The sequence below is a fragment of the Python bivittatus genome, unplaced genomic scaffold (genome assembly GCF_059951505.1).
Source record: "Python bivittatus isolate LINGU-HERP-01145 unplaced genomic scaffold, Pbiv_v1 ctg000020_np1212, whole genome shotgun sequence".
Lineage (NCBI taxonomy): Eukaryota > Metazoa > Chordata > Lepidosauria > Squamata > Pythonidae > Python > Python bivittatus.
In genome coordinates this window covers 110,521,202-110,536,760 of record NW_028277030.1, presented here as the reverse complement: position 1 = coordinate 110,536,760, position 15,559 = coordinate 110,521,202, and the positions used below count along the sequence as shown (strand labels likewise).

At 34.7% G+C, this 15,559-nt stretch overlaps 1 protein-coding gene across 3 annotated transcripts in view; it reads right to left on the bottom strand.

The window, feature by feature from the left end:
• Positions 1–15,559, bottom strand: part of GPATCH2 (G-patch domain containing 2) — a 115,665-nt gene that overhangs the window by 84,762 nt on the left and 15,344 nt on the right. For 2 of the 3 annotated variants that reach the window (XM_007423310.4, XM_088146578.1), the window contains exons 4-5: positions 13,735–13,917; positions 11,414–11,493 (exon numbers count right to left, since the gene is read on the bottom strand). In XM_007423310.4, the coding sequence (XP_007423372.1) occupies positions 11,414–11,493; positions 13,735–13,917 (263 nt within the window). The remainder of the gene's footprint in view (positions 1–11,413; positions 11,494–13,734; positions 13,918–15,559) is intronic. The other variant, XM_088146579.1, reaches the window with a different exon arrangement.

The window sequence follows — 15,559 nt, the reverse complement described above, 5'->3', positions numbered from 1 at the left end:
AATGAAAGTCACAGGATTATGTTGGTTTATAGAAGAAAGTTTTGTAGAATAATTATATTTTTGTACTGGATATTTGAATGATTTATGTTTTCCTAATTTCTGTTAGGCAGAAAATACCAGCATGTCATGAAAGTATATACAGAAAATCTAAAAGGTGCTTAATATATTTCATATATAAAAAGCTTACTTCTGAAATGTCTATCCAATTTTGTCTAAACTCCTTGGCTTTTATTAATTTTGGGCAATCTCTTTTAGCTAACTGTAATTTACATGGCTGGTAAATTAACCATGTGACTCTTCCAACCTGTCAGGGCACAAAAGCTGGAGAAACATACCTTAATTATGCACATTCAGTTCATACATCATTACCTGTACCTGTCTAAAGCTGGCAAGCTTACCAGAGAATTCACTTCTGTTTTGTTTTCCAATGAACATTCTGGGCTTGCAGAGAAATAAGCCAGTGTCTCAGCCTAGAGTCTGGAAGAGGTCGATACATGAATGTAGCATATGGATTATACTTAAAAACTCTCCTTTTGCCTTCATTATCTGTCATGGGCATTTAATCCTAACATATATCACACAGAGCATTTCTCTTTCTCAAATTCCTGGATGTATATAAATTACATTACTACAATTCTAAAATAATTAGAAAAACAGATTTTTAATTAACAGATTTTTGTTAATTAAAATTTGGGTGTTCTAATCTAAAACATCTCTTGAGGAACTATCAATAGTTTAATACTTTGGTTAACATAATTTTATTTGAAAATTGCTTTATTAATGAGGTCTTGGCAATTCCATAACGGCAAGACTTTTTATGAAAATCAACAATTTAAAGAGAGAAAAACTGAACATATTGTCACTATTTTTAGATGAACAGGTAAGACCTATAATTAATGTCTGCTCTTTAGTGAAGAAACCAGATGCTTTCTTCACTGTGTAATTAGTGGAATTAATGAATTCTAATGCTTCCATGCAAATTATTTCTTTACCTCTGAAATTAATCATTTCAGTACCCAATATGTTATCAGCTCTAATCAGATTTACCAATACAGTATAAAACAGCTTCAATTTCATCTACTATATTTATTATATCATTGTTCCTCTGTTGTCATTGCAGTGTTTTATAATATCCTAGTTTATCAACATTTTGATGTTATGGTACAAACAAAATAAGATGAGTTATTACATTTATCATAATTACATGCAATTGTAATTATGTAGTAACAATATATAAAGCCAAATAGCGAATCTGAATCTGTAAGATGTATAGAGTGATCTTTAAAAGTGGCCGGATCAATATGTGCAATAAAATGAGTCCTCATAGTCCTTACATATGTAAGTAAGAAAAGTTCAATGCACTTATCTACTCAAATTATACAGGTAGTCCTTGGGTTAAGAATGGCTGGTTTAAGGATGACCCATAGTTAAGAACAGAGTCTACTGTAGCAAAATTCGAGTTAAATACACAATTATTCAAGTTAAATACACAATGGTTCGAGTTAATTATACACTACTACCTATACAGTGTTATACAATAATACTGTTCCAGCTTAGATACAAATTCAACTTAAGGACAGACCTTGGGTACAGAATTTGTTCTTTAACTGGGGACTACCTGCAAAATTGGTGGAGGAGGTTCATATGTTTAATGCTACATTGTGTCAAATAAGTAACAAGATCTGGCCTATAACCTCTTGGTCCAGAAGAAGGCAATGGCAAACTACTTCCATACTGTTGCCAAAAACTTCTACATGGACTATGTGTCCATATAATCAGTTTGGAGTATTTATTTATTCATTCATTCAATTTACATAGCTGCCCATTTCACATAAACCACTCTGGGTGGTAAACAGAGTTGAGTTTAGTTTAAGGGAATTTTATTTTTTAAAAATAATTCTTGGGGCTATGTTTCCCATTCCATGAAAGGATATTTTGTTGCTGTTTTTTTGTTTTGTTTTTATATGAGACATCATCAAATAAACACAACGCCCATCTACAGTATCAAATGGTGGCAAAGCTCCATTTTTGGTACCTTAGAACTCATTTTTATGCATGTTTTTTCCTTCTCTCTTACATAAAGAGAGACATAAATATCAATTATCTGTTAGTGTGATTAGCTGAGTTGCTAAAAATTAAATGAAATAGCCCACAACTCAGAACCTATTAATATATGTAAGATGTACATAAAATCCTGCTTGTAAATAGTTTCCCATTCATTTCAGTGTAGGAAGTACATCTATTTTTAATGTATAAAGTTCATCATCATGCATGGAAACTTGATGGGATTCCTGAACTCTAAGTATCACAGCATGATCAAAGTTCAGGACTGGAATGAAATGCTGCCTTATTGAAGCAGAGAAGATATTTTGGTGTAAACATGTTTTGCCACTTCTTTGGAAAAAAAGATTTTTTATTTTTTTACCCAGTAGCAAATTAATGAAAAGAGGAAAATTATCTGAGCACTTAACGGATTGGTTGCTGGAAAATTCAATATTTTTATAGAAATCACCATTTTACATTACTACTTTTCAGATAGTTTCAGTTTCTTTTTAAAAAAGCAAAAGATGAAAATGGGAAAGATGTATCTAAGTATATGTAATATGCATCTGTGGCGTTGTGTGGTATCCTATTATAAAAGATGCTCGCTATTTTATTGTAGGGATACAAAATACAGCACATTTATTTTTGCTCATATTCAACTGTCTCACGTTTACTTTTTGTTCATTTGGTTAACTGCTGTACGCAAATAAAATCTATAATATTAAACTTGCAACCAGTTGCTTTACTATCTGATCCTTTCAATAACTTACCATAAAAAGACTTCTAATCATCTTATTAGATTGAATCAAAGATCAAGGGTATTAAAATGTGTAAAGGACAAAAAAGAGAGATGGGTTATAGATTTTAACTTTTAACTAGCAAACTGACTCAAAATAGATTTCTAATTTACAATGAATCAAAAGAAAAAAAAAACCAACAACAGTAGACCATAGCAAAAGTGGTGCAAATGTATCAGGCAGCAAATGAATAAACATTTGAGAAGATTTATTATTAGAAATTGCAATAAATTTTCAAAAGATGAATTGATTTAGTTAAAAGGTATAACTGACAATTTATTGGGTAGGAAGATGCATTATTTTCCAATTGTTATCCACCTATAGTAAAACTGATTTGTGTCTCATTGTATTTTATGGAAAAGGAGAGAGCAACTTTCAGTGATTTAGATTAAATGTATTAATCATAACCAGACACTGTGAACTATATATCTACTATTAAAGAAGATTTTTGACATTTAATTCTGTAGCAATATTTTGACTCTGTACCTCTCTTCCTAAATCTAATTCCTGCTACAGTTGGCAGATTTCTTCCTCTAAATTTTATGAGACTTAAAGTAGTATTTTACCCACTCATGCGGTAAATAATGCAGGATTAGAAATATTTAGTGTTTTGTTTCTCTTTAAAGAGTAGAAATCCATCAAATCCAAAAGGAGTTTCTTATTTCTTAAAAATGTAGTTTTAGCATAACCAATAACAGCTCAAATATAATCTTTTTTTTTAAAGAAAGACATTAATGAAAGGTGTAGCTTTAAATTATATTCTTACATTTAAGAACTGAAAGCAAAATATATATATTAACATACCAGAAATTAAAAAATATATATAGCCTGTAGCAGGTACAATTAGATTACTTTAGAAAGACACACATTGTGAATAAAAAAGAGCTAAGTGTGCATGAGCTGGCTTCTGTGTATGAAACAACCTGCAAAATGTAACAAAGTGAGGTGGAAAGTTTTATATCTAGCAGTCACAAACAACCACATGCTGATTCTTCTGGACTGGGTTAATAAGAAATCAACACTGGCAACATGATTAATTTATTTTGGAGGAATCTAGTCCTTGCTCCCAGAAGGCACTGTAACAGTTAGAGCTAACTGTCTATATTCTGTTTAGAAAGTCCACGTGCAAAGATTATGGATCAAGACCTCAGAAATGAACTAGCTGGCTTTGATTTTAAGACTATTTGATTCATCCCCTAAACAAGAAGAAACTTGTAGGATAGTTTATAGCCAGCTACTTCTTCCTCTAATACACTAAAATGCGCTCCTCATTCCTACTTTCATAGAACAAAAACAAAAAACCCCCCAAATAAATAAATAAATAAATAAATAAATAAATAACCCCTCCCCCCAAGGTATCTTCTTTGCTTGAATGTGGTGATTTTGAAATAGAAATCCCCCAAATACATGAAAAATATTTTCTTTCAAAATGATATGCTAGTCAGAAGGGGAAAATTAGCTACAGCATCATTTCAGGAGTACCATTCTCTCTTTTTCTGGCAGAGATAAATGTCATTGTATCATAGTATTAGAAAGGTCATTTAGCCCAAGCCCATATTGCAGGCAGGATCTGCTAAAGCAGTGTTGTGCAAACTTGGCCACTTTAAGATGAGTGGACTTTAAGATGAGCTGGCTGGGGAATTCTGGGAGTTGAAGTCCACTCATCTTAAAGTGGCCAAGTTTGGACAACACTGTGCTAAAGCATTTCCGGCAGATCCAGCTTCTATTTGAAGACTTCCAATGAAGGGGTATATTCCCTTTCATCAGGCAGCTTATTCCATTAACTGACAACCCTTGCTATCAGGAAATTCCTTCTTATATCTAGCCTGGATCTATTTTCCTATCATTTCAGCCCACTGTTTATGATCATGCCCTCTAGGGTGACAAGCTACAAGACCAATGATTTCTCTATATAACAATCCATTAGATACCAAAAACTGCTATCATATTTCCCTTAGAGTTTTCTTCTGTGGGCTTAACATACGGAGCTCCCCACAGGGCTTGGTTTTTAGCTCCTGACTATCTTGACAGCCCTGCCCTGAACTTTGCTGTTTGACAATGTCCTTTTTAGACTGCAGTGACCAGAACTAGACACAGTACTATAAATGGGGCCTGATCAAAGCAGAATATAATGGAGAATAACTTCCTGTGATCTGGACTCTATGCTCATTACTACATCCTAAAATAGCATTTGCCTTTTTAGCAGCTGAATCACACTGCTGGCTCATGTTCAACTTGTGATCTACTAGAACACCCAGATGTTTTTCAATTGTACTTTTGCCAAGCCAGGTCTCCCTCATTCTATATATGTGCTTTTCATTTTTATCTCCTCAGATGTAGGACTTTAGCTTTCCCTCTGTTAAATTTCATCCTATTTGTTTTTGCCTACTGTTCAAGCCTGTCTAGATTCTTTTTGAATCTTACTTTTTTCTCTTCTGAAGTGTCAGCCACTACTACTACTTTTGAGTTATCTTCAGATTTGATAATTTCCTCAGTCCCTTACCCAGGTCACTAAAAAAAGCCTCTTAGTGTTTCCCTGTTTCTGAGGCAATTGAAAAAGCCTTTGGGGCATTTCTTACAAGCCTCAACTCACTGTACTTTTGCCTTTCTGACACAATCTCTACAGCTTCTTGCAAGTGCCTTGTAAGACTCTTTACATTTCCTGTATGTGTCCCTTTCTCTTTTCAGCATTACAGGAACCTCTGTGTGTATCTACACTACCTCTTCATATTGTTTTCTTTTAATAGGAACTGCTTGGGATTGTACAATTAGTGTCTTATTTTGCAGGATTTCCCATCCTTTCTAGACACTTTTGCCCTTCAGAATTTCAAGCCATTGGATCTGACCTACCTTCTATCTGGGTTCATCAGATTATGCTCTTCTGAAATCCAGTATATAAGTTTGAGTCTTCTCTATGCCTTCTCCCCTTAATGTCATGAACTCAAGGATAACATGGTGACTTTCTCCCTCGGTTCCGGTCAACCAATTCCTCTCTAATAATAAAGAGAGCACACTCTTCCTCCTTCTCCTACCTTCTGATAAATGAAAGTTTCAGCAAGAAGACAGGAATTTGTTGGACTGTGATGCTGATCTTTGATCATCATAATAAATATGATTTGATTTGCTGGACCTATGATTCTTGGAGAATTAGATTTTCAGCAGATCCCAGAATAATCAAAATCTCCCACTGTCACTACTGTATGACTCTTGAAGGTTTGGTCAGCTGGCATAGAAACCCCTCATTTATGTCTTTTGCTTGTCCAGGCCACCTATAATAAATTCCAATGGCAGTATCAATTTTGTTTCTTCTTCATTTTATCCTTATCCAAATGCTGTCAACAGGGTTTTCATGCTCCAATTCATGAATTTCTGTGTAGGCTTATGTTTTCTTTATGTACAGGGCAACAACCTCTTCCAGGGCTACATTTCAGTAATGCATGTTATCCCACCAGTTTTCATTATATTTGCCTTCCTCTGTTAAGTAAGATACCAGTTTTCCCCTGTTTCCTGTACTTTTTGTATTGGTACAGAAACATTTGAAATTGTGAGTGAAATCCACTACTAATTTTTCTACCAATCTTAAGCCCCCTCCTTCTCCAAACCTTTGCTTCGCCTTTGTTGTGCTGTTTGCTCCAATCATTTGAAGTATATTTGATTGCGGGCTTTTGCTACCTCTTTTTTTTTCTAGTTTAATGCTGTCCTGATGAAATTGAAAAGATGTCTGCCATGTATCTCCTTCCTAGTCTTTGTCAGATATAGCCTGTAGCTTGCCAAAATCCTTTAGGGAGTCAAGTACCCAAATCCTTTCCGGTAACTCCATTTACATAGTAGTTCACCTCTAGGAACCTCTTCTCCTTTCTTTCAACATGACCCTCAACTGGAAAGACTAGAAAAATATTAATTGCATTCTGGTCCCTTCATTTTCTTGGCCAGGGCCCATATTTTCTGGAGTTCCACCAAGGTTTTTTCTAGCAGCATTGTTCATCCCCAAAATCATTATTAAGAAGGACTAGTTATCAATTGATCTGAAGAAGCCTACTTGCCACATCCTGCATATGAGCATTGGGAAAACATCATACCTCCTGCAACATATTAAATCTGTATACTGCAACCTCAATTTCTCTCAGCAGGGCATTATGGACCATGATACACTTCTTCTTCGACGTGATTATTGGGTTTCTTTGAGCCATGGGGGTCTGTCTTCTGAGATTGGCAAGGTTTATTCAGGTGGGTGTGGACTGTCTTCAGGAGTGAGAGACTGATACTAGTTGTGAGCTCCATCAGTTGTGAGATCCAACCATACCTTCTCTTGCTTTTTTGTGTCACAAGTTTCTACTGGTCTTCCCCCTGATGTTCTCTGGTGTTTATTCCCTTTTCTACCCCTCCTGAGTTTCATCTGTCCTTCCCAGGAATTTCCTAGCTTCCCTTGTGTATTTCAGTGTTCAGTCTTTTCAAATTTTTTCATCCTCTCTTCCAATAAGGACACAAGCTTACCCATGTGTTTACTTTATGGTTTACAACTTTTACTAAGAAATACGTGATTTTTCAAGTAGAGAAAGCAAAGATTCACAGTGTGACATGGAGTCTGTGACAATTTTTTTCCAGTGCATATCTTGCTAGAAAACAACATCATAAAGTGCTTCTTGAATGTTCATTGACCTCCATGTATATTATCCAAATAATCCTTACAAGAATCTGACAAAATTTTCAGAACTTCTATCTCCATACTGCAGGCAGCACAAACTGACAAACAGATGCATACAATAGCACCCATTCTATGAGGCAGTATCTAGATCTGAGATGTTTTGTCCACCTATTTCACAGAATCTATATCAACTCCAAGCTACCACATTCAAAAACATTCCTGAAAATATTGTTCTACAATTCATAACAATACCTTCTCAGCAGGAGTCCCTGCTCTTTGGAACATTCTTTCTTTGGAACTCAGGATGGCCCCGACCCTGCTAGCCTTTCATAAGGTTTTAAAAACTTGGCTATGTGACTGAGCCTGGGGTCCCGAAAGCGTTAAGGGCCCCATTACTAGGCTGCCCTGTTGATTTTTTATGTAATTTTTATGATAACTGTCGGCTGCCTATATGTATAATTTGTAATTGTTTTAATGGGTTTAATTACTGAAATTGTTTGCTGCCCAGAGTCACTTGGATTAAGATGGGCGGCTATAGAAATTGCATGCATGAATAAATAAATAAAAGTAATGTTCTAATACTGTTAGCAGATGGATATAACTACACCCACCACCACTGAAAGTATCTACTAATAAGTAAATGATATTACACTAAGGATATTGGGATAGATGTACCCCTCCCAACAATTCAGACAGCACAATTAATTTCTTTGATTTTACAAAATTTTACTAACTATTAATACCCCCACCCTGCATTTCCTCATGTATGAGATGAATTCTGCAATTAAAGTGGTATCAGATATAAAAAGTAATCTTATGTATTTAATTGCATTTTGAATCACAGTATAAGTCTTTATATTATAATAATGACAGTATGATTCTGATTATATTTTGATTTTATGTATATGCCTCTTGGAAGTATTTATACTTCCAAAGTTTAGATATCAATAATTCCATTCTAACAGAAGAAACAAATTAGAGCTTTCAACATAAATATATAATAAATGCAGAATTGCCAGCAATAAGGTATACAGACTCCAGCCTCTCCAGCATCTGTGACAAATGACTGCCCATTTTTTGAGTAATATCCTCACTGTTCACTTTTGATAAAAAAAGCTTATGAAGTCTTCACTCCTTCACTCCTGACCCACTTAAGTCGGTTCTTAGGGTGCACTAATACTGTAGAATAAGAATTTATCTACACTGCACTCCCATTTACTGTTGATAATAGTTGAAAACCAATTTTATATCTCTGCCTATTATAATTGAGCAATCTTATTTAGAAAGGTTGATGTCTGAGAATTTTGTTATGAGAGTGTTAAGTACTGATTAGTCAGATAAGTGTCAAAGAATGTATTATGTAATGATTTATTACATAGAGGCTAATACTGCCACAGAATCTGGACAGCCTCTTAAGTGAAGTACACCTGTTTCCACTAGTGTGCCTTAGAGAGGAAGGTGAAAAATAATTTATTGAAACAAACTTTTTTTCCCAAGATTCTGATCTTCAATAATATTGCCATGTTTCTGAGATGACTATCTCACTGAGTTCAATGGGTTTTATTTCCAATTTTCTTTGAATAAGTTGTACTAAAGTCAATGAGCTAGGACTCTGACATAATACATTCTATTTCCCTTCAAAGAGTTTTCATTTTGTCAGGTATTACATTATTTTTTGAAGCTGTCTTTTGTGTTCCTTTGTTTAAAAGGTTAAATAATAATAATGTGTCATAATAACCAATAACAAACAAGATGGGTTATGACTCTTTATTATAATAAAGGTATTATCATCATGTAATCTTATCATCATAGTTATAAAAGTTAAGTGATGGGTGTTCCGAAAAGCCATCCCGGATATTTGTGTAGTTAACTTATACATACTTAGCTCATTTCTGGGAAACCCAAATCTATTACATAATATGATTTAATCAAACTGAACAGAAGTGCATGGTCGGACCTGTATGTGCATTGTTATGCAGTTTATGATTTGGCCCTGCACTCAGATGATACCTCATCAGAAAGTGTGTCCTGTCCCCCCACCCCCACCCTCTTCATAGGCACTGAGCCACTGTTCCTGTACAGGCATTGCAAACTCACCCGTGTTAAAAGTGAAAGACTAGGTCATCATCTCAATTCTGTTCAAAGAGTTGCATTTGCACTATCCTATTTAGCTCAGGAAATCAATCTTTCTGAAAGCACTTTTGCTTTCAGTGTAACAATCTAATAGCAGTAATTACTTCTTGTTCAGCATTACCAGATGTCACAGGTATTAGATTCCTCCTTTTGTTATTGGTTTTCAGCATTTTTAAGATTGCTTTTGAGATTCCCTCACTGATAACTAATAACTTTATGTGTTCTGTCCTGACAGGTCAAATTTTTAAGGCAAATCTATTGGGTGTGTCTGGAGGACTGATTGTAGGAAGTATAGGCTGCCGGTAAAGCAGGAAATCAGCTATACTGAAGTTACTACTTCATGCTTCTTTAAGTTGCATGAAGCAGCAACATACATACTAATAATACAAAGCAAGCTTAATATATATGGGAAGAGAGATGGAATATTATCAGAATAAAAATTATCCAAAAAAATGCTTTCCCTGCCAAATCTACAAAGAAATCAGAATACTATCCTCCCCGCAAATGCTATGTTCTAAAATGAACAGTAGTAATTTGTTACACAATAACTTGTGTAATAAAAAGCATTAATTATCCAGCATAATACTTCTAATATGTCTATGCATCATACTAATGAATATTATTTACTGTGCATTTTGCAGGAAAAAGATAATGTTTCAGCTGTTAAGATCTTATATCAGAAAAAAAACCTTGACTCCCATTTATTTATACACACACACACACACGTGTGTGTATATACACGTACACACATTATAGTTCCATCAATTGAAACATAATAATCTTTTTTACAATTTAGAAGAGATATGCAGTTTTTAGTGTAGTTAAGTCATGTATCATCAATACCATGAACTTAATCTATCAGTTGTAATAGCATCTATAAAATACCAGAATGAGATTGCAGTAAGCCTAGAAAATGGGCTACAAATCCCAGATATGCTCAAGCAAGCAGTGAACCAAAAATAAAAATAGGGAGATCTGTAACCAGCAACTAGATACCATTCATCTGATTCATTACCTCTAAAGGCAAAGTTCACAGGCCAAGGTTTTAAAGTAGATTTAACCCAGAACCGCTACTCTTGCACAAAGAAATTTAAGATTTCACTTAGTTAGCCAAACTAGTTTTCACAAATAGATTTTTTTTGTGCTAACACAATGTCATGTTTATCAAGTGTACATGTAAAAATCCAGGATATTTTAATTATAGCCTATCATTTCAAATAAACTTGACAGGTACATGCTTTTTTTCTGTTTTCAGATTATATTTTGTCTACTATAACAGAATAATTCTTAGTTTCCATAACAAGAAAATGATTTTATTAATAAAGAAAATAAAGATTAGGTTTCTCCAAACCTGTCTATAGTATTGCATGCATTGCATTCTAATCATCAAAGCTCAATTACTTTAGGGTAAAAGATACATGAATTTTCCAGAACTAAGAGGGAAATAGGTCATTTAAACCACAGAAACACAGAAACATAAAGGATGGAGGTTTGAGGCAATTGATAAATAACTATGCTTGCTTACTAGTTAGCTAGCTAGCTAGCTCAATCAATCAATCAATCTTGTCTATCACATCATCATTTAACCACACCATCATTTAATATATCTATACTTTGCATACCATGATTGGTATAGTTCAGAAAAAAGAGCCAACTATTAAAAATGTCTGAAGAATCAAATGTTTTTTGTCCTCTAGGGCAATTATTTTAACTTATGCACAGACAGTAGATACTAGCATATGCTATAATTTAATAAGAAAATGTGGTTCACAATAAATTATGAGAACCAGCTCACCATTGCAGTTGTGTTTCCTGTTACCTTTTTGATATTCCTTGCTGGCATTCCATGAAGATGACTAAGCCTTGTCTGGAAATCTACAAATAAAGTTACAGTTTAATGAATATATAATAACATATAGTTATAAAGGGACAATCTAAGTAGTAAAGGTTTTTTTCCTCTTGTTTGAAATAGTTTAAAACTCTGTTGGTTTAAAATTTATTATCCTTTGTGATGTATGAAAAAAGTGGCCATAAGTAGTACAAAGACATAAAAGTAAATGTGCGATTATTATCTACAGAAGACAACAATCTCCTTATAGTAAATAGATTTCAAAAGCATTGCTGATGACAGATTAGCATCTGGTCTTTTACCCTGCATATCTCATGTACTTTCCTAAACTCTAGTAGGCTAACTTCTGTGCGATTAGTTATACAGAATTGTATGAAACCTATGTCAGTTAAATTTTCTACTACATAACTGTATTAGCATCCTATACCAGCTATGACGACATAGACATAAACTTTTTCTTATTTACATTTATCTGAAAATAAATGATGGTAAATCTGTTTTACTCCAATTTTAACATGTTGCATTATCAGGCATGGATCAACATAAACATTATGTTATATGAAATTTACTTGTACTGATTAAACACTTAATTCTATCACTGCACTGGAGTCATTCCAACACTGGAAACATCAAGTACATATTTATAATTCACTCTCTTAAAGGTAGTCATATTACCTTCCAAAAGATGAATAACCAGACAATTGTGATGGAATGTATCTATGAGGAGGAGAGTGATGTGGGAGATCAAGGCTATCGGGAAGGGGGGGGTGCATTCCAGGGAGGAGGAGGAGGCAAGAGGCAGCATAGTCTGCAGGGGGAGCGTGAGAAGAGAAAGAGATTCAGGATAGCCTCTCCCTAGAATCTCACAGGGTATATCCACTAGTTGCTGTAGTACAGATTTAGTTTGGCAAGACTGACGTCAGGACCAGCCCAAGAACAATGGTAAAACAGTCCAGGCCAGTACAGTTCCTTTATTTGCTTACACCTTATAGACAGAATCTTGTCAAACTAAATCTATACTACAGCAACTAGTGGATATACCCTGTGAGATTCTAGGGAGTGGCTATCCTGAACCTCTTTCGCTTCCCTCGCTCCTCCTGAGGACTATGCTGCCTCTTGCCTCCTCCTCCTCCCTCCTGGAATGCACCCCTCCCTTCCCGATAGCCCTGATCTCCCACATCACTCTCCTCCTCGTAGATACATTCCATCACAACAATGTACAATTAGATTTTTTTTACTGGACTTCAATATTTAAGGAAAGTTATAAAATAAAAAAAAACACGAAACAGAGTATTTGTAGTGGCATGGTACTGCTGAGAAGTCTTCTCCATTTTCTTTTAATAATTTTAAAAGGGATAAATGAAGATGTTTCAGATAATAACTAGAGATTTCTCATTCAAACTCCTTCCAATTTGAAACACCCCATTTCAAGTTTGAAGTGCCTCGCTTCAATTGCAAAATAGCTGTTTCAAGTGTAAAACAGGCTGTCTATCATTTGGAAGTGTTTCAAGCTCAAACAAAGCTCAAAACTTGTTTAAACTTGATGCTCTTTTAAAATGATGAGGTGTTTTGAATTAGAAAAAGGTTGAATTAGAAATGCTCTGCATATCTCTAACAATAACCAAGCTTAAAACCAGGATGAATTGGCACAAAATACCGAAGAATCTCATGGCACCATGAAGACTAACTTTATTGTGCATATTTTTTGTGGGCCATACTTCATTTTGCCAGATGTACATGCTACAAAGGTCCTTGACATATTTGCTGTAACAGAGCAGCACTGTTATCTCCTTGGAAGATGGTTTCAATTATTACTTCAGAATGTAAACACATCACACTGTTGTTTAAGGGCTGAAAACTAATTCTGGCTTTTCCCCAGCTACTGCTTACACATGTATCAAAATCTTTAAAAAAGAAAAAAAAAACTAGTTTTCACTAGAGATCACAATGGGATAGATATAGAGAGGGAGGGAGGGAATATCGTCTACAATACTGAATAACTTTTAGAAAAGTATTGGAAGCAACGGAGTTGCAAGGAAGGAGACAATCAGCCCAAACCATGTCCTTTTCTCTTCCATAAATAACTGGATTTTTCACAGTGAAACTCCAACCCTAGTTGGGATCCAAATGCCCTCACAGTATACAACAAAGTAAGCTTTAGACTGGATTCAAAAAGAGGTAAGTTGATTGCAGACCTCAAATTCTATTAACGTTTAATTTAATTTAACTCTAATTTTAAAATATTTTGTCTTTTAAAAGTTACTGACCTCTCTTGCCCGAATGGGACATAAGTGGAAAACTGCCTGTTAAAATACTTTGAAAGACAGGGTCAGGCATCTCTTTCTCCAGTCCTGCTGAATCTTCCTTTTCCCACCAAGGAATAATTCCAGTAATTCCACACGCACCTCCAGGTTCACTTTCATGGAACCAGTCACTTTGCTCATCATCACCTATAACAAACATTTTATGTTTTTTTTAAAAAAAGATATATTAAAGTTTATTATCTCCCCAAATGTATCATCTGTAATAAGAATTATTTCTTCTTTCTCTTCTATATTGTATTTTCTTTGGCAGCATAACTCTAACTGGGAATTCTCATTTACTAGCATGAGATTCAAAGGAAACAAAATCCTCTTCTTGCAACTCATTTAAAAATGTGAGAAATAATTTAAAAACCTAATATTTTAGTGATAACAGCAGGCAAATCTATTTAAGTTAGTGTGGTTTCAACATTAATAAAACAAACTCTAATCCCCTGTAGGGAATTAAAAAAGTATAAAACTGTGGAACCAGTTGTTTGCAGATTATAGTCATATATAATTAACTTAATTTTATGATCTGTGTGGTACATAAAAGGAGGAAACAATCATAAACAGGTGTGACCAAATAAAATTAATTTTATTAAGGTTAATTAAGAAATAAGTTTTGAAAAAGTTGTTTTCAAATGAAAGATGACAGCTTCACAGAAACATTGAGTATCCAGGGATATTTTAAGGGTTCCTAGAAACTAAAAATTCAGAAGAAAATCACAAGTATGCCCTTCACAAAATTATCTTTGTTAGAACATGGTTTATTTTCCATGTAGGGCCAATGGCTGGAGTGATACAACTGGTAAAAGGGGTGTCAGAGATGCCATCCTGGACAAGCAGCCACTTGAAGTAAGGATTTTTTGCCTGGCTGATAGCAACATATTTTCAGTATCACTATGAGGAAGTACGACCCCAGAATGGACATATAATAAAGTTTTTAGTTTCCTGCCTTTCAGTAGTAATATGGGAATATCTGAAGTTACCCTTCTCCTCACAAGAATTCATCCCAAAGTCTGCCTGAGCACACTAAGAAAGCAGTCAATGACTCAGATGCAGCTTGATCAAAATCTCTTTTCTGAGATTTATATCCAGATTTGCTTTTTCATTTGTTTGCTTGATTTATTGTTAAAGAAAATGTGCATTAATTTGTTCTCAATGAGGATAAACAAGATGAAAAGATAAATGGTAAAAGTTATCCTTGATATAAAAGAGATGGTAAAACAATTCAAGCATTTTTGGTATCTGACACAATGGAGATCCAGATTACCCAAAAGCGAAAACTATGCTGCGTAGTTTTCACCCTATAAAGAGAAAGGATGTAATTTTTGCCAATTCCAGTTTCTGCCTGCAATCTTGCCAGCCTTAGTCCCCTGAATAAGTTGTTTTGAAAGCTTAATGTACAGAATGGGAGTGGGACAGGATTAAGTAAAATTGTATCTTATGCCTGACTGCTTTGGCTGCTTTTGCTAATTAACTAATATACTGTAGAGTGCTGCCAGCAAGCCACAGTCCTGACACTAGGAAGCTTGCCCCAGAAGAGGCACAGGCCATGCACCTTGCCCAGCCTGGCACCTAGCTAGTTGCTAACTTCCTAGACAAACTGTCCTGGCATCTTATGAAACCCTGTGATGAAGCAGTAATAATCCTAAAATCTCAGTAACTACGCTTACATACCACAGTAAGCCAATACTAAACATTCTCCCATGCAAATGCATTCTCTCTGTGCTTTACCATTTTTAATAGTCCTTCACTGATAGACAAGCATTCTTGGACAACCAGAGAT